The sequence below is a fragment of the Oncorhynchus gorbuscha genome, linkage group LG16, assembly GCF_021184085.1.
Source record: "Oncorhynchus gorbuscha isolate QuinsamMale2020 ecotype Even-year linkage group LG16, OgorEven_v1.0, whole genome shotgun sequence".
In the NCBI taxonomy this organism is placed as follows: Eukaryota; Metazoa; Chordata; class Actinopteri; order Salmoniformes; family Salmonidae; genus Oncorhynchus; species Oncorhynchus gorbuscha.
This window is the reverse complement of record NC_060188.1, coordinates 72,346,948-72,372,075: the sequence shown is the minus strand read 5'-3', so window position 1 is coordinate 72,372,075 and position 25,128 is coordinate 72,346,948. Positions and strand designations below refer to the sequence as shown.

General features: G+C 43.7%; 1 protein-coding gene across 2 annotated transcripts in view; it reads right to left on the bottom strand.

The window, feature by feature from the left end:
• LOC124000361 (unconventional myosin-XVIIIa-like) overlaps window positions 1–25,128 on the bottom strand; it is a 117,519-nt gene that overhangs the window by 41,226 nt on the left and 51,165 nt on the right. For both annotated transcript variants that reach the window (XM_046306667.1, XM_046306668.1), the window contains 18 exons: window positions 23,801–23,960; window positions 23,532–23,718; window positions 22,725–22,932; window positions 22,464–22,573; window positions 17,775–17,840; window positions 14,551–14,679; window positions 9,416–9,559; window positions 9,057–9,146; window positions 8,643–8,762; window positions 8,375–8,489; window positions 7,116–7,243; window positions 6,843–6,997; window positions 5,864–5,987; window positions 5,528–5,728; window positions 5,334–5,444; window positions 4,691–4,795; window positions 1,645–1,791; window positions 1,297–1,410 (listed from right to left, as the gene is read on the bottom strand). In XM_046306667.1, coding sequence (XP_046162623.1) covers window positions 1,297–1,410; window positions 1,645–1,791; window positions 4,691–4,795; window positions 5,334–5,444; window positions 5,528–5,728; window positions 5,864–5,987; window positions 6,843–6,997; window positions 7,116–7,243; window positions 8,375–8,489; window positions 8,643–8,762; window positions 9,057–9,146; window positions 9,416–9,559; window positions 14,551–14,679; window positions 17,775–17,840; window positions 22,464–22,573; window positions 22,725–22,932; window positions 23,532–23,718; window positions 23,801–23,960 — 2,414 coding nt within the window. The remainder of the gene's footprint in view (window positions 1–1,296; window positions 1,411–1,644; window positions 1,792–4,690; window positions 4,796–5,333; window positions 5,445–5,527; window positions 5,729–5,863; window positions 5,988–6,842; window positions 6,998–7,115; window positions 7,244–8,374; window positions 8,490–8,642; window positions 8,763–9,056; window positions 9,147–9,415; window positions 9,560–14,550; window positions 14,680–17,774; window positions 17,841–22,463; window positions 22,574–22,724; window positions 22,933–23,531; window positions 23,719–23,800; window positions 23,961–25,128) is intronic.

Genomic DNA, 25,128 nt, shown 5'->3' with positions numbered 1-25,128 from the left:
TATATAATAATATATATATATAGACATATATAATAATATATATATATAGACATATATAATAATATATATATATAGACATATATAATAATATATATATATAGACATATATAATAATATATATATATAGACATATATAATAATATATATATATAGACATATATAATAATATATATATATAGACATATATAATAATATATATATATAGACATATATAATAATATATAAATATATATATAGACATATATAATAATATATAAATATATATATAATATATATATATAGACATATATAATAATATATAAATATATATATAGACATATATAATAATATATATATATATATATATAGACATATATAATAATATATATATATATATATATAGACATATATAATAATATATATATATATATATATAGACATATATAATAATATATATATATATAGACATATATAATAATATATATATATATATAGACATATATAATAATATATATATATATATAGACATATATAATAATATATATATATATATACATATATAATAATATATATATATATAATATACTGTATATCATACACATGATAAATATTACTGCCCACTACACACCCAGCCTCTCAGTATGCCTTTCCAAACCAGACACATTTAGAAGACCTTTCATAGCCATAAACAGACCAATCAGCAGCTCAAACTACACAGCCGTCATGACTCTCTGCCCTCCCCAGAGGACGGTAATTTCCTCTAAATCACAGAGAGCACTCTCCTGGGGAGACGATTATGGAACGCATTAAAGACTCAAAAATATAAACAAAGTTCATTCATTCATTAGCACATAACCGAGAAATACAACATTTCCAGAAAAAAGACTTAGCATTTCAATGTTCCATGATGGCGGGGAGATGTGAACATATTCATGGCAGTGTTTTTACACAATATTAAAATAGTCTGCTGTGTGTAAAAGAGGGAGTAAAAAATGCAACAGTTCTCCTGCTGTTTCTAACACTGTGGTTTGGTTTTGTTGTGTCGTCAAAAAAGTGCTAAAATGCTGTAATTACACATGGTAATTTGGTATTGTAGCGTTGCAGAGATGACATATTTGAACCTCCACTCTGTCTCTACACAATAAATACTTGGCTGAGACACAAATAGATTTTGAGTGGCATTTCCCTTCAAATGAAATGGAAATACAGCACACTGATGTGGTCTTACTCCATACCCTGTGTGCAGTTCACAGTAGGCAGCTATAATGGTTGGGAGTCCTCTCAAAGAGAGCGTGGCAACGGAAGGATCTCACTCACCGCCATCTTGACTTTGACCACTTCCTCCATCTGGATGTGCAGGTCCTCGATCTCCATCTCCATGCCCTTGCGAGACTTTACCGCCACTGCACACGTGAACTCTGACTCCTCCAGCTGTGAAGGGAGATATAGCAGGAGGAGGAAGAAGAGAGGATTACAAGGTCAAGGTGAAAAGCTAAATCAAGATCTTCAGAAATCGGAAAACACTGTGTCCTTGATCAGGAGAGCAAGTGCAATACATTTTGACATGATTATTTGTAGTAGTAAAGCTGTCAGAATGTCACTAAAGTACAGCATCGACATGATGATAATAAGATGGGCCATGTAGTTTAATGTAGGGTGGTGTACCTGGTTTTTGAGCTGGGTGTTCTCCCTCTTACTGAGGGCGTTGTTCTTCAGGTGGTCCAGCATGATCTGGGCGTCAGCCAGCAGCACCTTGGTGCGTTTCAGGTCCTTCCTCAGCCTCTTCTCGGTCTCCACGTCCCTGCAGCCCACCTAGAGTAGAACACCTAAACAGTAACTACTGTGCAGCTCACAGTGTTCTCCATGCAAACCATCAGAGCCCAATACAAGATCCAGAGGTAGCTCTTGTTGTGTTGAACATAATCACTATTCCCAGACTACATCAAGGTTAAAGTGGAGGGCACACATATTCACACACGCTAAAAAACACACTGCACATCAGACCTGGGTTCAAATACTATTTAGGGCATTTCAATTTCTTTCAAAGAAATATATATATATATATATATATATTTTTTTTTTTTAAATAGACAACTATTTTCAAATACAAATATTTTAATATTCCCATGCATTTGAACCCAGGTCTCTTTGGTATTTTAAATAATATTTTTATAGGAAATTATTTGAAAATAATTTCAATAGTAGTAGCTGATTCAGGCCATATTATTTGAAAACTCAAATACACAGAAAACAAGTATTTAAATAAATAATCAAATTGAAATGCATTTCAAATCAAACGTTATTAGTCACATGCTTAGTCTACACCGGTTGTTTACGAACAGTGAAATGCTTACTTACAGGTCCATTTCCAACAACGCAGAATTAAAGTTAAGATACAAATACATATAAATTGAAAGTGACAGAATTAATACACTGTGAATAACTAATAAAAATAACATGGCTAGAAAATAACATGTCTATATACAGGGAGTACCAGTATCGAGACGATGTCCAGGGGTACGAGGTAATTGAGATAGCTATGTACTGTACAAATAGGTAGGTGTTAAGTGACTAGGCAACAAAGTGTGTGTGTGTGTGTGTGTGTGTGTGTGTGTGTGTGTGTGTGTGTGTGTGTGTGTGTGTGTGTGTGTGTGTGTGTGTATATACAGTCCAGTGTGTGCGCATAGAATCAGTGCAAGAGAGTTAGTGCCACAAGGGGTCAACACAGGTAGTCTGGGTAACCATTTAACTAGCTAAATAGCCATCTTGTTTAGAAGTCTCATGGCTTGGGGGTAGAAGCTGTTCAGGGTCCTGTAGATTCCAGACTTGGTGCATTTGTACCGCTTGCCATGCAGTAGCAGAGAGCACAGTCTGGGCCTTCCTCTGACACCGCCTGGTATAGAGGTCCTGGATGGCAGGAAGATTGGCCCTCTTCACGACTGTCAGGGTGTATTTGGACCATGATAGTTTGTTGGTGATGTGGATACCAAGCTTTCAACCTGCTCGACTACAGCCCCGTCGATGGGAATGGGGGGGGCTCGGTCTGCCTTTTTTGGCAGGGTAGGCATTTTGTTGATCCTTGATTTTCAGTTGTAGAAGCAACACAACCCTTTAATTATTACTAGTAATACATTTCTTGTTTCAGAAAAACAAAACATGCTCATCTGTTTATTTGTGTTTTGGGTGTAATTATAGTGAAAAAATATTTTTGGTTGGTAAAAAAATTTTGGACCAAAAAGTTCAGTCGTCCGGAACAGCATCTCACGTATAGTTCAGTGTTGCTTGCCTCGAAGCAAGCATAGAAGCCATTTAGCTCATCTGGTAGACTCGGGTCACTGGGAACACATGGCTGGGTTTCCCTTTGTAATCCGTGATAGTTTGCAAGCCCTGTCACATGCTACGAGCATCAGATCCCGTGTAGTAGGTTTTGATCTTCGTCCTGTATTGACACTTTGCTACGTCGGAGTACGTAGTGCGATTTCTTATAGGCATCCAGGTTAGTGTCCCGCTCCTTGAAAGCAACAGCTCTATCTTTTAGCTCAGTGCAGATGTTGCCTGTAATCGATGGCTCCTGGTTGGGATATGTACATACGGTCACTGTGGGGACGAAGTCATCAACGCACTTATTAATTAAGCCGGTGACTGATGTAGTAAACTCCTCAATGCTATCGGATGAATCCCGGAACATATTCCAGTCTGTGCTAGCAAAACAGTGTTGTAGCTTAGTATGCGCTTCATCGGATGACTTCCAAATTGAGTGCATCACTGGTACTTCCTGTTTAAGTTTTTGCTTGTAAGCAGGAATCATGAGAATAGAGTTATAGTCAGATTTGCCAAATGGAGGGTGAGGGAGAGAGCTTGGTATGCATTTCTGTGTGTGGAGTAAAGGTGATCTAGAGGTTTTTTCCCCCTGTAGTTGCACAGGTGACAAGCTGGTAGAAATGAGGTAAAATGGATGTCAGTTTCCCTGCATTAAAGTCCCCAGCCACTATAAGCTGTATAGATGTCCTTACTGCCAGCATCTGTTTGTGGTGGTAAGTAGACAGCGAATAAAAATATAGATGAAAACTCTTGGTAAATAGTATGGTCTACAGCTTATCATTAATTATTCTCAGGCGAGCAGAACCTGGAGACTTCCTTAATATTAGAGATCGCGCACCAACTGTGGTTAACAAAGAGACACACACCTGCCCCGAAGTTTACAAGACTGCTGTTCTGTCCTGCCGATGCATAGAAAAACTAGCTAGATTTATATGAACCGTGTCCTTGTTCAGCCACGACTCTGTGAAGCATATATATTGGAGTTCTTCAGGTCCCATTGATAGGATACTCTCGAACGGATCGCGTCCAGTTTGTTTTCCAGTGATTGTACATTCACCAATAGAACAGAGAGTAGAGGCGGTTTATTTACTTGCCTCCGTAGTTTTATCAGGTTGCCGCAAAGTCAGCCACTATATCACCGTATTTTCCATTTTCCGAGTATCGGGGATTAGGACCTGGTCCCAGTGAGCAGTATGTCCAGTCCGGCCAAGTCATTGAAATAAAATTCTTCATCCAAAATCGAGGTTAGGTGATTGCTGTTCTTTCTGATGTCCAGAAGCTCTTTTCGGTCATAGGAAACGATGGGGGAAAACATTATAGCCATCCCATGTGACAACATTTGAACCCATGTGTGACGCGCGCACACACACAGTGGTCAGTGACAGTGTACCTGGTCCTGGGCAGACAGCAGCTTGGCCTCCAGCTCTCTCCTCTCACGCAGGACTTTCTGCTTGTCATCATACTCCTCCTCCAGCTGGACCTCCATCTGCTTCAGCTGTAGGATGGACAGACCGACAAGATAAAACAGGAGGAAGGTCAGTAGACTCCAGACAGGAACTACACATTCATTGGGACAGGCTGACAGATGACCATCACTGCGGTGTCACCCACCAACATCTACCACACCACATGTTTTCCTCATAGGTCTAAAGTCAGAGGGCCAGATCAATGTCATACTACATGTGGCACTATATGTTGGACTGTCAATGTGAAATGACTGTGTAGAAGAAGTTCCCTGCAAATGTGTCATTATAGACGTATGTAGTCAAAACGTTCCAAACAACATGTCAAGTAGACAGCCATTACCAGATCTGGTTGTCATGCCATGACTGAATTCAGGGTAGCCCAATTTGACACATGAATGCCTACACATTTAATGTGTGTTTGTTGAAGTGCCGGTCAGAGCTGTTTGCTGTATACGTGACATGGGTTGGCATGTTGTTACTCTAAAGTGGGGAATTTATGGATAGGTGATCAAATCACAAATAGGCCTGATGTGGAAAATACCTCAGTCATATGTACATCACTCTTACCTTCTTACTGCAGGACTGCCTGATCTCCTCCACCTCCTCATCCTTGCCATCGATGTCTTTAGAGTGGGTCTGCCGCAGACTCACCATCCCCATCTCCAGACGTAGCTTGGCCTGACACACACACAAAAATAGACCGTTCTAGACAGGCAACTCCTATATAGGCTCTGTATTCTTCCCCTCTTCACCTCCTTCACCTGCTCCAGCATCTGGATGGTCCCGGCCTGCTCATCCAGCTCCTCCTCCTGGTCTTTGACCTTGGCTTCCAGGTCACGGAACGTCTTCTTGGTCTTGGACAATGACGACTCATCCTTGGACTCCTGGGACGACAGGTCCTTTAGCTCTGCCTCCAGATGCTCCACCTTCAGCTGGATGGCACACAGCTCCATGTCCTTGTCCTGCAGGCAGGGGGCAGCACAGAGACATGTGCACTCAGAGGACTCTTGGACTAGGCCAGACATTCAGAGGACATGGACTCCCCAGGGGGAACAATTACATTATGATCTGTCATCTGTGTCCAGGTTGTACTGTACCTGCAGCTGCTGGCACAGACTTAACAGCTCCCCTGTCATCATGTCTCTCTCCCGGCCCAGCTTCTCTCTCTGTGTCCTCTCTCTCAGCACTTCGTCCTGGGCCTGGCTCTGCTCAAAGTCAAACCTGCAACACACACGTTACACTACTGACAGGCCTTCATCCAGACCTCTCCTTCACTCTCCACCGAGTTTGGTCTTACAGAAAAAGTATAAATATTACAGATCATTTTCATCCAATAGATTGTTGGACGCTCTGAATGAAGTAGAAGATTTGATGACTCAAGCAACAACACTTTCAGTCTATGTTAAAATATTTAAGCAGGCCCATTTGTTGAGTTAAATCATTTAGAACTCAATTCACTGCAATAAGAGGAAGCATTTCACCTCCTCTCATCCCACTGAGGACTATTACTAACAGTACAGCCTCCATTCTAGACTCATTATAAGCACTCAGCTTTAAAATGTTAACAGTTAATTTACAAAAGCATTCTAATCATGACCATAATGTTCTATTCAAATGTCTGGGGCAGCAACACTTAAGAGTGTTCAACTGCATTGTGAAGTGTTCTGAACTGTCAGGTCCCTTAATTCTCTCTTTTCTTCTCTAAGAGAAGCGGTCCTCGGCTTTGCACAGCTGAAAATGATTACTCCCACAGAGCATCTTCAATTAGCCCCAAGGGAGAGATCACATTCTGCCACAGCACAAACCTCTCAAGTGCTAAAAGTCTGACTCACTTTCTCAGCTAATGTAATTACACAGATTACAGCCAGTCTATTCTCTGTTCAAATGAAAAAAATATTTATTAGTCTCCTGGATAGGTCTGCTAATGTACGTGAGGGCGTTTCAGGAGACAAAAGAAGCAGGTTCCTCACTTTTCACAAAAAACATTTCTATAGTCATTATTCTAAAACCAGTGCTGTTGAATGACGGCTGCGTGTGCGCGTGTATCTGCAATTGTGAGTGGGTGCGTGTGCATACTTCCTCTGTTTCTTCTCCAGGTCGTGGTTGCGGCTCTGCTGGCCCTCCAGGTGCAGCTTGGTGTCCTGCAGCTCAGCCGTCAGTCTGCTACACTTCTTCTTCAGCTGCTGCACAGAGCGCTGCACTTCATCGTTGTCCGCCTGCAGGTCAGTCAGCTACACACACACACACCACAAGTATGAAGAATGTTATGATGCATATGAACATAACTCCGGTGAATACGCGCACCAGAGTAATACATGATAAGGCCAGAATGAGTGTCACAGGCCATACCTTCCTCTCCAGAGGTCTTTTACTCTGCTGCTCAGTCTCTAGCATGTCGTCAAACTCCTGCTGAAGTCTCTTCTTGGTGAACTCAGTCTCCCGGATGCCTCGTTCGTACTTCAGACGCCACTCTCCTCCTGTGGTACAGACCAGTGACAGTACATAGGGTCAGGGAGTGACCGAGACAGACCATGTGACATTTGGAGTGACCGATCCTCTGATGCTGGACCGGCTGACTGAACGAGGCTTAATGCAGTGGAGGATCATTAGGATATAGAAAGAGCTGCTGTGTGTCTCACATACAAATGTTGCCAATGACAGAAACTTTTCATCATGACTTGACAATATAAGTGGAAAAATCTTCAAGGGAACAAGAATATCCCTCAAGATATCGTCTCTAGGTAAAATTACATTCAAAGTTCAACAACTACCAGTAGATACATTTGAAAACTGACCGGACACCATTAAAAACAGACGATAGAATCTGTAAGGGTTTAGTGGAGACGCAGAACTTATATATGGCCTAGAGCATTTTACCTGGGCCCACAGCAGTGGCTGTCAGAGCTCATCTACACTAGAGCAGTGGAGACTAGAAGAGTGTCCAGGTTCATTTATCAGATGTTTGAGAGGCTCTAACAGACATTTGCATATCTAAAGAATAATGACAGCTTCCAGGAGCCACCGGCTCTGATCCACAAGATTATTTTCTCATTTATCTGAAACCTTCAAACTCTGGCTTTATTCTTGAGGATGTGGGGGCTGGGTACTCGAGCGCCTTGATTTAGGGGGCAGAGAGACTCAAGGACAATACACTCACAGCATGACGCCTCGCTAACTGCAGAAGGGGATCAGAGACACCGAGAGAGAGAGGACTAAGGTCTGACAGTGGGTATTTTAATCCCACACCCGTAAATCCATAGAAGACGGGCCAATTCATGGACAACATGTCATTATGCAACTTTTGACCCAATTATCCTACTGTATATAATCTCGGATATTGTACTAGTGATGAGTCACAACAGCCTTCATATTACCAGCTTGGAACTATTAAATACCATGGGCCACTTTCTAAGCTGTGTCTGTTTGCCTCTGAAAAAACAACAATGATCATAATGCAATTTACAACGTAATCTTTACTATGTAATATGTGAGTATCCTCTTTTACAAGTAGTCAAATGCATTACCTTTCCCCAACCATAATTACAACCGAATATTTGCCATGCATACAGTGGGTTTTGTGTGGATAGTCTATAAGCATCAGACCTCACCTGAATCGTCATCATCGTCCACGTCCTCATTGAGCTCTGCTGTTCTGAGGAGACGAGCCTCCATCACCTCCATCTCCATACACTCCATCTGCTTCTTCATTAAGTCAAACGTAGCCTAAGGTAGACAGAATATTCAATATTCCCGCTACAAAATATTATTTCCATGCTCCATCTTACATGTCCTATTACTTAGGCTCACTGACAACCAAAATGGACTAGTGTAAGTACAACTTCTCAAGAGTGAATGAGTGCATGTGTCCGTCTATACCTGCAGGTCCTTCAGGTCTTTCTCCAGTCTCAGTCTCTCAGACGTCTCGGTCTCCAGCAGCTGGGAAGCAGACTCTCCGGCGTTCCTCTCGTCTGCAAGCTCTGCTGACAACTCTGAGATCTGGAGGAACACACAGCAGTCAATGCGTATGCCCCGGCCTATCTTCAGTCACAGAAGCCCTCGACAAACTCACCATCAAAAGGCTTCCTACGAAGCCTGAGAGTGATATCCTCAGACTACTTTTCTTATCACAGACGGAGTCAATCAATGAACAACGGTGGACTGTTTGAGCTAATAACCTGACAGAGCTTCTGGTGAATAAAGCCAGTATGACTGAGCTACTGTCTACCACTTCTGCAGCAAACACTCTTTTCCAGAATGCAGGACATAGAAGAAAGGCCCCAGGAGACTCACCCTGCTCTCCAGTTGATCACTGTTCAATCTCACTTCATTTCTCTCTTTCTCCGTCTTCTCCAGCTTTCCCTTCAGATGCTGGATCTCCTCCTGGAAGAGAACATACAGCAAAAGGAACATTATGAGAATGGGAAAGAGACCGTAGAAAGAGCTGAGGTAGCCATGTTGGAATCCTATGCAACACGAGAGATATTCACCACTCCCAGCTGACCTACGGAGTCGACTCATGGTTGTGGGTAAGCAAACACCCATTTCAAACATGCAAACCCTTACCTTAGACATGAGAAGCAGATTTGCAGTGGGTGTGAGGTTGGGTGGCTAAACAGTCTAGCGTGTCCAGAACAGACAGAGATACTCACGCATTTTCCTCTGATCTGTTCCTCTGTGAGCTGCACCTCAATGAGGGGCCGTACAGTGGTAAACAGCTTCCACCAGGGCCAGCCCTTCACTCCTTTATTCTTCTTGATGTTCTTCTGGATGCAGCGGATGGCCAGGTCATGAGTCTGCCCAGCACACAGAGAGAAAGAGTGGGTGTGACTGTACTGGACTGTATGGGCTGAGAGTGGAAGCATAGTGCAGTGCAGAGCTCTCTCTACTAGGCCTACAGAGTACAGAAATAGTTGTGTGTTGAGTGGATAACTAGAGAAATAATATCTCATCAGATTAGTATTATCAGTCTAAACTCCACTGTGATTTACTCTAGTTCTCGCTAAACCCCACATGCACCAGTTAAAAGTTTGGACACACCTACTCATTCAAGGATTTTTCTTTATTTTTTATTATTTTCTACATAATAATAGTAAAGACATCAAAACAATGAAATAACACATATGGAATCATGTAGTCATCTCAATTGGATTGAGGTCGGGTGATTGTGGAGGTCAGGTCATCTGATGCAGCACTCAATCACACTCCATCATGGTCAAATAGATCTTACACAGCCTAGAGGTGTGTTGTGGGTCATTGTCCTGTTGAAAAACAAATGTTAGTCCCACTAGACCAAACCAGATGGGATGGCGTATCACTGCAGGATGCTGTGGTATCCATGTTGAATTCAAGTTTGCCTTGAATTCTAAATAAAATCAGACAGTGTCACCAGCAAAGCACCCCCACACCAAAACACCTCCTCCTCCATGCTTCACGGTGGGAACCACACATGCAGAGATCATCCGTTCAGCTGCTCTGCGTCTCACAAAGACACGGTGGCAACCAAAAATCTTGAATTTGGAGATCAGGCCAAAGGACAGATTTCCACCAGTCTTATGTCCATTGCTCATGTTTCTTGACCCAAGCAAGTCTCTTCTTATTATTGGTGTTCTTTAATAGTGGCTCCTTTACAGCATTCGACCTTGAAGGCCTGATTGACGCAGTCTCCTCTGAACAGTTGATGTTGATGTGTGTTACTTGAACTCTGTGAAGCATTTATTTGGGCTGCAATCTGAGGTACAGTTAACTCTAATAAACTTATCCTTTGCAGCAGAGGTAACTCTGGGTATTCCTTTCCTGTGGCGGTCCTCATAAGAGCCAGTTTCATCATAGTGCTTGGTGGTTTTTGCGACTGCACTTTCAAAGTTAATTTATTTTTGTACATTTGAGCTGTTCTTGCAATAATATGGACTTGGTCTTTAGCCCTATTTGGTTATCTTCTGTATACCACCCATACCTTGTCACAGCACAACTGAGCTCAAACACATTAAGGAAAGAAATTCTGAAATTAACAAGGCACAGCTGTTAATTGAAATGCATTCCAGGTGACTACCTCATGAAGCTGGTTGAGAGAATGCCAAGAATGTGCAAAGCTGTCATCAAGGCAAAGGGTAGCTACTTCGTAGAATCACAAAGAAATAATTTTTTGGTTACTACATTACTCCAAATGTTTTATTTCATAGTTTGATGTCTTCACTATTATTGAACAATTGTTTTGCAGCATCGACTAACCAACCAGTCCTCGTCAGTCAGCCTTCTCTGGAGGGTTGCTACAACAGAGCATGTCCCAAGGCTGGAAGCTATTTTGATTAATTAAATCAATACATCTTGGCAGCCGATAACAAGTTTTTTCACAATTTCAGTGTGGCTTCTGCCGGAGCATCTCTAGTAGTGGCAGATTATGGCAAAACCCAATTAGAGAAACACAATATTCTCAGCATTCCCCACCGAAGGCAGCTTCTATGGCCAATTAGGATTTGTCATACCATGAAAGCCGAAACACAATGCTACATTCAGCAAATCTGAGACAGACACATTCAACAGGACTCATTTGTGATGTTTAGACCATAATGAATAAAGCAAACAGAAGATTAGGCCACTTGCAAGACGAGAATAAACAAAAGGCTATTCATATTGACAGGGCCTGTCTGTCTCTACTGTACGTCAGTCTGGAGAGAGGATGAGAATCCTGGACCAAGATTCAGACAATCATCTCGGGCTAGATGTTATTTGCAGGGTAATAACTTTGGTTTGTTGTGTCTTTCTCCTTGCCTGAGGTGTGGGTATGCCTGTGCTTGAGTGTGTGTGTGGTGTGCATGCATGCGTGCGCTGTGCATGTGAAGACTGAGCGCTACTTTACTGTAGGAGAAGCACCTGCCCACGCCACCTGCTTCCACTCAGCACCGTGCTCCCGGACTAAAAACAAGAGATGAATTAAGAAGCCCATCGGCTGCTCTGTTCAATTCCCCCCGGCTCCCAAAGGTATACGTCAGGAAAGAAAAGGCAGGGGAGCACGGGGCTGTGTGCGTTTCAAAAGAAAACGCAGGGGTGCACGTTTCAAAAGAAAACGCAGGGGTGCACGTTTCAAAAGAAAACGCAGGGGTGCACGTTTCAAAAGAAAACGCAGGGGTGCACGTTTCAAAAGAAAACGCAGGGGTGCACGTTTCAAAAGAAAACGCAGGGGTGCACGTTTCAAAAGAAAACGCAGGGGTGCACGTTTCAAAAGAAAACGCAGGGGTGCACGTTTCAAAAGAAAACGCAGGGGTGCACGTTTCAAAAGAAAACGCAGGGGTGCACGTTTCAAAAGAAAACGCAGGGGTGCACGTTTCAAAAGAAAACACACAGGGGAGCACGGGGCTGTGTGCGTTTCAAAAGAAAACACAGGGGAGCACGGGGCTGTGTGCGTTTCAAAAGAACACACACGGGAGCACGGGGCTGTGTGCGTTTCAAAAGAACACACACGGGAGCACGGGGCTGTGTGCTTTTCAAAAGAAAACAGGGGAGGACGGGGCTGTGGGCGTTTCAAAAGAAAACGCAGGGGTGCACGGGGCTGTGTGCGTTTCAAAAGAAAACGCAGGGGAGCACGGGGCTGTGTGCGTTTCAAAAGAAAACGCAGGGGAGCACGGGGCTGTGTGCGTTTCAAAAGAAAACACAGGGGAGCACGGGGCTGTGTGCGTTTCAAAAGAAAACACACAGGGGAGCACGGGGCAGTGTGCATTTCAAAAGAAAACATCCTGTTTTCCATATGCCCCCTCCACTACGAGGGAGAGGGGAGAAAGAGAGGCAAACGCATTCAAAGAGAAATTGTTGCTTCTCAAACGGATGATATGTATTGTATTTGTAATGAAGTCACACTGGGACGACTTCAAAAAGCCATGATTAATCTATCAACAGTTACAGGACATTCTATGGCATCAACCACCATGTGTCTAAGTAGATTTGCCAGCCTGACATTTCTGAACTACAAACATATGGATTCAGGCGTGTGACCTAAGAAGTTGTGCTCATCTCCGTTGCCGCTGCTATAGAACACATTCCTAACATCCTCAGTGTATTTCATCTAACCACGGCACATCTATGTTAAGAACTGATACGTCATACAGTGAAAGTGGAATCATGGAAGCCTAATCAAATTTCATGAACGGGGAAGACTGAGCGAGAGCCCTAGTGGGTTTTACTATACAATCATTATTATAAGACAGGCCTCTGGATAGACACAAATAGTTTATCTTCCTGCTGGAGAGGGAGGGAGAAGGGAGGGAGGGTGAGAGAACTCGACACAGTAATATAGCACTTCACCGCATTCCTCCAATTACACTGGTCTAGGGCTGGTGCATTTGGAATAACTACTTTTTTACCTACTGCATATATTTGCCATTCAGGTGATTTTCAGGGCAGACAGAAATGCACATGGCCTGGTCTATCATCATTATCACACTGACTAGAGGTTTCAAAATGAAAACCTTATTGTTTTATAGGTAATCTAGATCTATGACTTTATTATGTAACAGACTGTACATTATCTAAAAAAAAGTCAGAATGTTCAAATTGGGTCAAAAACCGGATATTTCCAGTGAACAGCAGGGTTGGCTCAATTTGAATTGAAGGCAGTCAAGTCAGGAAGTGATTTGAATTTAAAATACTGAAAATGTAAAAAAACGTTTTCATAAATAGCTTCTACTTTTCAGTTTGAGAAGTTATTGACAATAAATGCCCTTTTATTTTTGATTATGGAATGGTCATTTTAGTTAACTTCCTAAATTGACAGTCTTCAATTCGTATTGAGCCCAAACCTGGTGAACAATGAACCACTAAACCAAGAATTACTCAAACAAATAACTCTTTAGACTTCCATTTGTCCACTGGAATAGAAATAACTGTCGATACACTGAAATGAAACAACCACTCTTAGCCAGATGAAATCAGAGAACCTTAGCCATCATCCATAATTGAGTACGGTATCTCACCACACAAAAACCTGAACTTTAGTTCAGAGACAAAGATTTTACAAGAAAAAAATCAATTGAATCTTATCTTTCTATTGGGAAAACAGAGAAGGCATTCAGAAAAAAAAGTAGTCTAGCAGTGTTAATGGATTTAGTAATGCTACAATTAGCCATCACACAGTTCCGCAGTGCAGATTTCCTGCCCTTCCAACCGATTAAATAGCGCTCCTCCCCCTCAGCATGCCTCAACCGCTGAACTTCATAAGAGAGAAGCATTGGGTTTTTCCCGGGTTCCTATTTCCACCACATACCCATTACTCAAACGCTGCTTATGTTGTAGACATTTTATCACAACTCTTAAATAGATCCAATGATAACAAAAATAGCTAAAGCAATAAACTAAATTCCCCTAGACCTACTATGGAAGATATTGCCGTGCATGTCCGTTTCTCAGAAAGCTTAAAGCCATATTAGATTAGTTAGAGAGTAATAATCACATGTTCAGGGTTGGAAATTTAATTACAGGGTACAGTGACATTGTTTTAGCTCCGACCAACAACGCAGGACAAAGTGAAACATAACAGAAATAGGTAACCATATCTCCCAATTTTTTTTCTCAGTCTCAAAATTATTTATTTATGTAAATCATGGAAAATAAATCCTGGATTTCAAACTATAAAATATATATTGGACAGTCACAGTCATAGCCTTGACATATAAAGTACAGCTCTGTCTCCTTCCCTGTTTATACCGTTAAATCCTGGCTTTCTTCTCTGACAGGTACACTCCAAGAAGCAGCAGCTAACTGGATGACCGTGAAGCCGTGGTGGAGTCATGCCTACCTCCCTCTTCTTGTAGGCCTGTCTGGCCAGGTATCCACTGCAGGCTGCTTGGAACAGGGTGATGTTGTGTCTGGTCTGCTCATCCCTCTGCTCCTCCAGTTTTGCCAAGGTCCCTGCTCTGAAGAACAACTAGGGACGAAAGTACACACTTTTTAGTTCATCAAACAGAAGGGAAATAGTCATGTTTGTTTAATTTCGCAGCGGATTCCAACAATTTTGGCACATAATTGACCTCAAGAAAGTATCTGCCTTTTTAGCACCTACTGTACAAATAGATGACATTAAATGGAAAGGTGATAATCCACCCCTTGTAGTCTAAAGAAAAGGAGAGAAGGCAATCTATTGGATGATTAAGTCGTTATCTCTGACAGTGTTAGCATTGTGTCCCTATTGGCTAGGTCAGAGGTGAAACAGATTTAAAGGAACATCACATGCTCCTGTCATTCACACACACAAAGACATAATCAGTCATTCAGTCATGCAGCATCGACTAGCAGTCATTCAGCTCCTTAAGGCGAAGGATAGATATTGATGGGAGTGGCGTCTCTATCCAAGGCCTCCATAGCCAGGCTCCAGCATTAATGACCCAACCTCCCTGACATACATGAAAGAACCAGGAGTTGAAACTGACCCATACAAATAAAGTAAGGTGACCAGAATTTAGAAATTAAAATTAGGTGACATTTGTTTTTAGCTGTGGACATGGAACTACACTGCTCAAAAAAATGAAGGGACCACTAAAATAACACATCCTAGATCGGAATGAATGAAATATTCTTATTAAATACTTTTTTCTTCCCATAGTTGAATGTGCTGACAACAAAATCATCAATGCAAATCAAATTTATCAACCCATGGAGGTCTGGATTTGGAGTCACACTCAAAATGAAAGTGGAAAACCACACTACAGGCTGATCCAACTTTGATGTAATGTCCTTAAAACAAGTCAAAATAAGGCTCAGTAGTTTGTGTGGCCTCCACGTGCCTGTATGACCTCCCTACAACGCCTGGGCATGCTCCTGATGAGGTGCCGGATGGTCTCCTGAGGGATCTCCTCCCAGACCTGGACTAATGCATCCGCCAACTCCTGGACAGTCTGTGGTGCAACGTGGCGTTGGTGGATGGAGCGAGACATGATGTCCCAGATGTGCACAATTGGATTCAGGTCTGGGGAACGGGCGGGCCAGTCCATAGCATCAATGCCTTCCTCTTGCAGGAACTGCTGACTCACTCCAGGCACATGAGGTCTAGCATTGTCTTGCATTAGGAGGAACCCAGGGCCAACCGCACCAGCATATGGTCTCACAAGGGGTCTGAGGATCTCATCTCGGTACCTAATGGCAGTTAGGCTACCTCTGGCGAGCACATTTAGGGCTGTGCGGCTCCCCAAAGAAATGCCACCCCACACCATGACTGACCCACCGCCAAACTGGTCATGCTGGAGGATGTTGCAGGCAGCAGAACGTTCTCCACAGCGTCTCCAGACTGTCACATGTGCTCAGTGTGAACCTGCTTTCATCTGTGAAGAGCACAGGGCGCCAGTGGCGAATTTGCCAATCTTGGTGTTCTCTGGCAAATGCCAAACGTCCTGCACGGCGTTGGGCTGTAAGCATAACCCCCACCTGTGGACATCGGGCCCTTATACCACCCTCATGGAGTCTGTTTCTGACCGTTTGAGCAGACACATGCACATTTGTGGCCTGCTGGAGGTCATTTTGCAGGGCTCTGGCAGTGCTCCTCCTGCTCCTCCTTGCACAAAGGCGGAGGTAGCGGTCCTGCTGCTGGGTTGTTGCCCTCCTCCACGTCTCCTGATGTACTGGCCTGACTCCTGGTAGCGCCTCCATGCTCTGGACACTACGCTGACAGACACAGCACACCTTCTTGCCACAGCTCGCATTGATGTGCCATCCTGGATGAGCTGCACTACCTGAGCCACTTGTGTGGGTTATAGACTCAGTCTCATGCTACCACTACAGTGAAAGCACCGCCAGCATTCAAAAGTGACCAAAACATCAGCCAGGAGAAATAGGAACTGAGAAGTGGTCTGGTCACCACTTGCAGAACCACTCCTATATTGGGGGTGTCTTGCTAATTGCCTATAATATCCACCTGTTGTCTATTCCATTTGCACAACAGCATGTGAAATTTATTGTCAATCAATGTTGCTTCCTAAGTGGACAGTTTGATTCCACAGAAGTGTGATTGACATGGAGTTACATTGTGTTGTTTAAGTGTTCCCTTTATTTTTTGGGGCAGTGTATATTTAACAATCAATTTCCGCTTTAGATATAGTATCTAGCCCGATATGGAGAAGAGGGGAACATACTGTACAATGTCATGAAATTGGCTTTAAAATCAAACTGATGTTTCTCTTTTGCCCTCTTAGAAACATTCTGCACAGAGGGTGCTGGAAAGAATGACGTGTCAGCCGTACTTTGTCCATCCTGTAACCGCCGTCTGGGTTATATCATGATCCAAATGGATACATCAAATATGACTCCAGCTCATTAGCCATGTGACTTCCTGTTGTGACAGTGTTTACCACAGTGATTGTTGCGTGGGCCAGTGTCATGAGAAGGTGCTGCTGTTATTTGGCATTCTGCTGGGACCACTGCTGTTTCTAGGACGCCGTTGGAATGCTGTGTGAAGCACCATTTTGGTGTTAATCTACTCCGGAGCCCAGATAAACTTCAAACCCCGAAGGCAACTGCAGCGATCTACAAAACAATTACCGTCTCTCCAATGTTGTAATATGGCCCAGTAAAATTACCAGCATCTGGGAGCATAGGAGCCATTGTTTCTCCCACTGTTGTTTCTCCTGATTTTCTTGAAGGCTTTGGGCCACTTCCGAGCTGATGGGATTAAACAAGTCCATCAACTGCCAGAAACTACTCCATAATGAAATGAATACAAATGAGACATGATTGTGCGTCTCCCAGTGAGGCTGGAAGGCAGGCATGGCTCTCACATCCATCCTCCACAGTAAAGAGACTTCCAGGGCAGCCAACACTTTCCAGACAGTTCACCCAGTGACAAACACATTCCTCAAGGAGAAACACCTGGAAGGAGGAATCTATAGCTACAAATTAAGGGAATCTACTGTATGCAACAACAGTTTGAGTTTCTATAACCTCTAACACACAATATAATAATATGAACAGAGGTAGTTTTACAAGTGACTCATTCAAGGTGTGAGGTTTTACTGTGGTAGTAGTGGTACTCACCCTGCTCAGTCCCATGTGATAGCTGTTCTTCTCCAGGTCCAGGGACTCAAGCAGCTCCTCCACAGCCTGGAAACACACACAGATCAGTCCCTGCCCCGCGGACTTGACGGCTAACACAGAGGAGCCCAACAACTACTTCTCTTATCAGACAGATTGACAGAATCCTGAACTATATTCCTTTCACATTCTCCCCTCACACCTCTGCCCCCAATCTGCACCCTCTCCTTTCTAGAGAGTAGAGGCTGTGCAGAGAGAGCAGCAAATGAAAACTGACCAGACAGCTTGTTCTTCAGAATCTACCTGCTCCAGGCTCATTCTTCCGGGCCCCATGGTAGTCTTGGCCCCATAGCAGTCTTCTAGATTGCACTGTGAGAGGGGCTGCAGCCCAGAGCACTGGGGGTCTTTTGTCTGATGCCATTTCCAAAGAAACCCCGTTCCGAGAAGCTGACGCAGGGGAAATCTGCTTATATATATATATATATTTTTTTTTTTTTGCCACAACACTCTTGCTCCCCCATATGTTCAGTTCCCCTCTGTTTCACTTCAGCCGGGCTCCGCTTGCAAGGGGCCGATACACAATTGACTCTCATTGATAGATACCCTCAGAGAAAAACACTCATTAGCAATCCTCCCTTCACAGGTTGGATTACACTGAAACACTTTAATAAGGCTCAGTACAGTCAATGGACCAGTGATGTTCCTGTGTTTTATATACATTTACACACTAGGAGTGTAATACTACTGTGAAAATGAAAATGCCCTTTTAGTGTAAGAGCTGTTTGAACAAACCGCCTGAAATTCTGGCCTGCCTGGTGACATCACCAATTAGTTAATAAACCAATAAGAAAAAGGCCAATAACAGCTAGTTTTTCCCTCTCCAATCAGATCAATCCCAGACAGTCCTAGCAAAATTCTTTGAGAAATTGCTCTTTTCTAAGAAGACATTTTTGTAAATGTTTTAATTGTTACCCAGAAATGATTTGATATTGAGATAAAAAAAATAGCTACATTGGACCTTTAACCATCAGACCCTCTCGCCAGTGACATCTCACATAAACAAATGCATTTTCCGACGAGATTGAACTGCCAAAGGGGGCGGAGTTGCAATCTACGGCAGAGATAGTATGACAGAACTCTGCAGGCTATCCAGGTCTGTGCCCAAACAATTTGAGCTTCTACTTTTAAAAATCCACCTTTACAGAAACAAGTCTCACCATTGCCGCTTGTTATAGACCCCTTTCAACCCCCAGCTGTGCCCTGGACACCATATGTGAATTGCTTACCCACCCACCTATTTTCAGAGTTCATATTGTTAGGTGACCTACACTAGGACATGCTTAACACCCCGGCCATCCTACAATCTAAGATAGATGCCCTCAATCTCACCCAAATTATCAAGGAACCTACCAGGTACAACCCTAAAAATATAACCCTATTTATTTATTTTACTTTATTTAACTAGGCAAGTCAGTTAAGAACAAATTCTTATTTTCAATGGCGGCCTAGGAACAGTGGGTTAACTGCCTGTTCAGGGGCAGAACGACAGATTTGTACCTTGTCAGCTCGGTGGTTTGAACTTGCAACCTTCTAACCACTAGGCTACCCTACCATGGGCACCGTCATAGATATCATACTGACCAATTTGCCCTCTAAATACACCTCTGCTGTCTTCAACCAGGATCTCAGCAATCACTGCCTCATTGCGTGCTTGCGTAATGGGTCCGCGGTCAAACGACCACCCCTCATCACTCAAGAGCTCCCTAAAACACTTCAGCGGGCAGGCCTTTCTAATCGACCTGGCCCGGGTATCCTGAAAGGATATTGACCTCATCCCATCAGTAGAGGATGCCTGGTTGCTTTTTAAAAAGTGCTTTCCTCACAATCTTAAAAAGCATGCCCCAATCAAAAAAATTGAGAACTAAGAACAGATATAGCCCTTGATTCACTCCAGATTTGACTGTGCTTGACCAGCACAAAAACATCCTGTGGCATTCTGCGATAAGCAACTTTTCAGGGAAGTCAAGAACCAATATACTCAGTTAGTCAAGCTAAGGCTAGCTTTTTCAAACAGAAATTTGCATCCTGTAGCACTAATTCCAAAATGTTTTGGGACACTAAAGTCAATGGAGAAAAAGAGCACCACCACCCAGCTGCCCACTGCACTGAGGCTAGGAAACACTGTCACCACCGATAAACACGATATTTGAGAATTTCAATAAGCATTTTTCTATGGCTGGCCATGCTTTCCACCTGGCTACCCCTACCAACATCTCAGCACCCCCCCCCCCCACCCAAATCCAGACAGCTGATGTTCTGAAAGAGCTGCAAAATCTGGATCCCTACAAATCAGCTGGGCTATAAAATCTGGACCCTGTCTTTCTAAATTTATCGGACGAAATTGTTGAAAAATTGTTGGAAAGCTGCTGCGGTCATCCCCCTCTTCAAAAGGCGGAGACACTCTAAATCCAAACTGTTATAGACCTATTTCCATCCTTCCCTGCCTTTCTAAAAATCTTCAAAAACCAAGTTAACAAACAGATCACTGACCATTTTGAATCACACAGTACCTTCTCCACTATGCTATCTGGTTTCCGAGCTGATCATGGGTGCACCTCAGCCACGCTGCTCAAGGTCCGAAACGATATAACCGCAATCAATAAAAGACAGTACTGTGCAGCAGTCTTCATCAACCTGGCCAAAGCTTTCGACTCTGTCAATCACCGCATTCTTATCGGCAGACTCGGTAGCCTTGGCTTCTCAAATGACTGCCTCACCTGGTTCACAAACTACGTCTCAGACAGAGTTCAGTGTGTCAAATCGGAGGGCCTGTTGTCCGGACCTCTGGCAGTCTATGGGGGTGCCACAGTGTTCAATTTTCGGGCAGACTCTTTTCTCTGTATATATCAATGATGGAGCTCTTGCTGCTGGTGATTCTCTGATCCACCTCCACGCAGACGACACCATTCTGTTTTCATCTGGCCCTTCTTTGGACACTGTACTAACAAACCTCCAAACGAGCTTCAATGCCATACAACACACTTCTTCCATGGCCTCAATCTGCTTTTAAATGCTAGTAAAACTAAGTGCATGCTCGTCAACCGATTGCCCGCAACCTCCCGCCCGACTAGCATCACTACTCTGGACGGTTCTGACTTATAAATAATGTGGACAACTACAAATAACTAGGTGACTGGTTAGACTGTAAACTCTGCCTCCAGACACACATTAAGCATCTCCAATCCAAAATTAAATCTAGAATCAGCTTCCTATTTCGCAACAAAGCCTCCTTCACTCATGCTGCCTAATATACCCTCGTTAAACTGACTATCCTACCGATCGTTGACTTCGGCGATGTCATTTACAAAATAGCCTCCAACACTCTACTCAGTAAACTGGATGTAGTCTATCAGTGCCATCCTTTTTGTCATCAAAGCCCCATATACTACACACCACTGCGACCTGTACGCTCGTTGGCTGGCCCTCACTACATATTTGTCGCCAAACCCACTAGATCCAGGTCATCTGTAAGTCTTTGCTAGGTGAAGCCCCGCCTTATCTCAGCTCACTGGTCACCATAGCAACACCTACCCACCGTACGCTCACCAGCAGGTATATTTCACTGGTCATCCTCAATGCCAACACTTCCTTTGGCTGCCTTTCCTTCCAGTTCTCTGTTGCCAATGACTGGAACAAATTGCCATAATCACTGAAGCTGGAGACTTATATCTCCCTGTTCAGGGGAAGAACGACAGATTTGTACCTTGTCAAGCTCGGGGATTCGAACTTGCAACCTTTCCGTTACTAGTCCAACAATCTAACCACTAGGCTACCCTGCCGCCCCTAACTATACATTCATGTACATACTACCGCAATTAGCTCGACCAACCAGTGCTCCCACATTGGCTAACCGGGCTATCTTCATTGTGTCCCGCCACCCGCCAACCCCTCTTTTACGCTGCTGCTACTCTCTGTTCATCATATATGCAGTCACTTTAACCATACCTACATGTACATACTACCTCAATAAGCCTGACTAACCAGTGTCTGTATATAGCCTTGCTACTCTTATTTTCAAATGTCTTTTTACTGTGGTTTTATTTATTTACCTACACACACACACACGCACCTTTTTCCCTCCGAACTATTGATTAGAGCTTGTAAGTAAGCATTTCACTGTTGTATTTGGCGCACGTGACAAATAAACTTTGATTGGATGCAGCTGGGGATAAGATGATAAGGTCATCACAATGGCCCTGATTAATAGAGGTTTATTCCTCTGTCAGTGGGCTACTGACAGCCAAGGAGGAGATGGTCTATTCAGCTCAAATCAAATGTTACTTGTCACATGCGCCGAACACAACAGGTGTAGGTAGACCTTACAGTGAAATGCTTACTTACAAGCCCTTAACCAACAGTGCAGTTTTAAGAAAAATACCTAAGAAATATAAATAAAGTACCAAATAATTAAAGAGCAGCAGTAAAATAACAATAGCGAGGCTATATACAGGGGGTAAAGGTACAGAGTCAATGTGCGGGGGCACCGGTTCGTCGAGGTAATATATACATGTGGGTAGAGTTATTAAAGTGAGTTATGCCTAGATAAGAACAGCTCATTAATATAACAATGCAGACCTCCGTTGTTGGCCTGAATCATATTATTTTCTCCAAAACACACAGAAAAATACTCACCTTCTTCTCATCCTTCACTATGTAGTTGCGGCCAAGTTTCTTGGTCAGGTGTGGTGTCAGCACGTCGAAGCGGCGGCAAAATTCGGAGAAGACCATGTGATCAGGGTATCCTGTACAGACAAGGAGATAGGGGGTAAGGTTATAAAGCTAAACAAATAAAATTTTACATGAATATTTATTTTAAACACTGTTGTTTGTGAAGATCATTTGGTTTGAGAGACCCTTCCAGACCTTCCTATTCTAATATCCACAGCCTCTTACCTTGTCTGTAGATTCTGAGAGCGTCCAGCAGCTTGGAGCCACGGAGCTGAGACCGGAGCAGGACCACATCCAGCTGCATCAGGCCAGAGTCTCCACTGTCCCCCTGGGCCTCCAACTCCCCTCTGCCTGCCCCCAGGGCATCAGCATTGGGCAGCAAGCAGTGGATAAAGTGAACCCTGGACCTCCGCACAGTGTCCAGCAGAGCGTCCTACAGGAGATAGGAGAGTTAGCTGGGACTGAAATGGTAACAGTGAGAGCCATGAGAGAGGGCAAGGCCTCAACATGCATCGAGAGAATAGCCAGCCTAAACAGAGACCAAACTTTTAAAACACAAGCACAGGCTCTATACACTGGCTCTCACTAATGGATATAATAGCACATTTCATGCATTAAGCAATCTTATGAAATAATCCACCTGGGTTTTAATAAATGGTATAGTTAAGGAAAGTACTCTCAGGAGCAGGAAATCTGATGCCTAGGCCCTACACGAGGGCGGCTCCTAGTGCCTACCCTTTCAAGCTGGAATAGTATGGTAAAAACACAGGAAGATGGATGATCCCCAAGCGCTATGCGGACACCTCTCCCCGGGGTAGGGGATATATTAGGCAGTGCTAATTAAATGACTCCTATCACTGAATCAGCCCATGTGTTGGATTTAAATGAGAGACCCTGTGGCCCAACGCAACTTAGCTAGATATGCCCAGACTGTTACAGGAGCAGAAGGGTAAATATGATTTTTTGGGAAGCCCTCTCGCTTTCCTGCTCTCCAACAGACCTGCCCTCTGCAGACAGCTTGCAGCCTCTCACCACTTGTAGTTTGATCTGGATGCAGAGGGACTTCTTCTTGACGGCCGCCACTCCAGTGGTGAAAGTCTTCCTCATGCTGGTAGCGCGCCGCAAGGCCAGCTGGGAAACACCCTCCAGGCCCGCGATGGAGCCTGACAGGGTGGTGGCCCCGCCTCCTCGGCTCATAAACAGACCACTAATGTTCTTCCTGGAAAGGAGAGAGAACCAGATCAGGTCAGACGTGTGTTGCAAGCATTGCCAATCAAGCTAAAACATTATGTGGATCTTACTTCTGTGAGTCCTGCAGGAGACTCCCTGCGTTGGTAGAGGCAGGGTTCTGTTTGGCATGGCTCAGCCAACCACGGGCGTCATACTCCACCCAGTCTGTCCCATGACTGTGACCCAACAGAAAGTGATGAGGCTTCCCACTCTTCAGCAACAAGGTGTGACCTGACAGGTAGAGGAGGGAAAAGGAGTTGATAACAGTTATGTATTTCAATGAATGTTCGGATGCGTAGATGGATGTATATAATGTGTGCATTGTGTGGCAATGAACATGAAGTGCATTCGGAAAGTATTCAGACCCCCTTGACTTTTCCCACATTACAGCCCTATTCCCCCCCCAAAAAATGTAATCCTCAATAATACTCCATGACAAAGCCGGAAAAAATTTTTTTTAGAAATGTTTGCGAACAATAAACAGAAATAACGTATTTACATTTACAAGTACCTTATTTACAAGTATTCAGAACCTTTGCTATGAGACTCAAAATTGAGAAACAGATGTATCCTGTCTCCATTGATCATCCTTGTTTCTACAACTTGATTGGAGTCCACCTGTGGTAAATTCATATGATTGGACATGACTTGTAAAGGACAACACCCGTCTATATAAGGCCCCACAGTTGACTATGCATGAAAGTCATGAGGTCGAAGGAATCCGTAGAGCTCTGAGACAGGATTGTATTGAGGCACAGATCTGGGGAAGGTCCCCAAGAACACAGTGGCCTCCATCAATCTTAAATGGAAGAAGTTTGGAACCACCAAGAATCTTACTAGAGCTGTCGGTCAAACTGAGCAATCGGGGGAGAAGGGCTTTGGTCAGGGAGGTGTGCCTCTGTAGAGATGGGAGAACCTTCCAGAAGGACAACCATCTTTGCAGCACTCCACCAAATCAGGCCTTTACGGTAGAGTGGCCAGACTGAAGCCACTCCTCAGTAAAATGCACAACATCCCGCTTGGGATTTGCCAAAAGGCACCTAAAGGAGTCAGACCATGAGAAACAAGATTCTCTGGTCTGATGAAACCAAGATAGAACTCTTTGGCCTGAATGCCAAGCGTCACGTCTGGAGGAAACCTGGCACCATCCCTACGGTGATGCATGGTGGTGGCACCATCCCTACAGTGAAGCATGGTGGTGGCAGCATCAGGCTGTGGAGATGTTTTTTTAGACGCAGGGACTGTGACAAGTCAGGATCAAGGGAAAGATGAATTGGAGCAAAGTACAGAGAGATCCTTGATGAAAACCTGCTCCAGAGCGCTAAGGACCTCAGACCGAGGCAACGGTTCACCTTCCAACAGGATAACGACCCTAAGCACATAGCCAAGACAAGTCTTC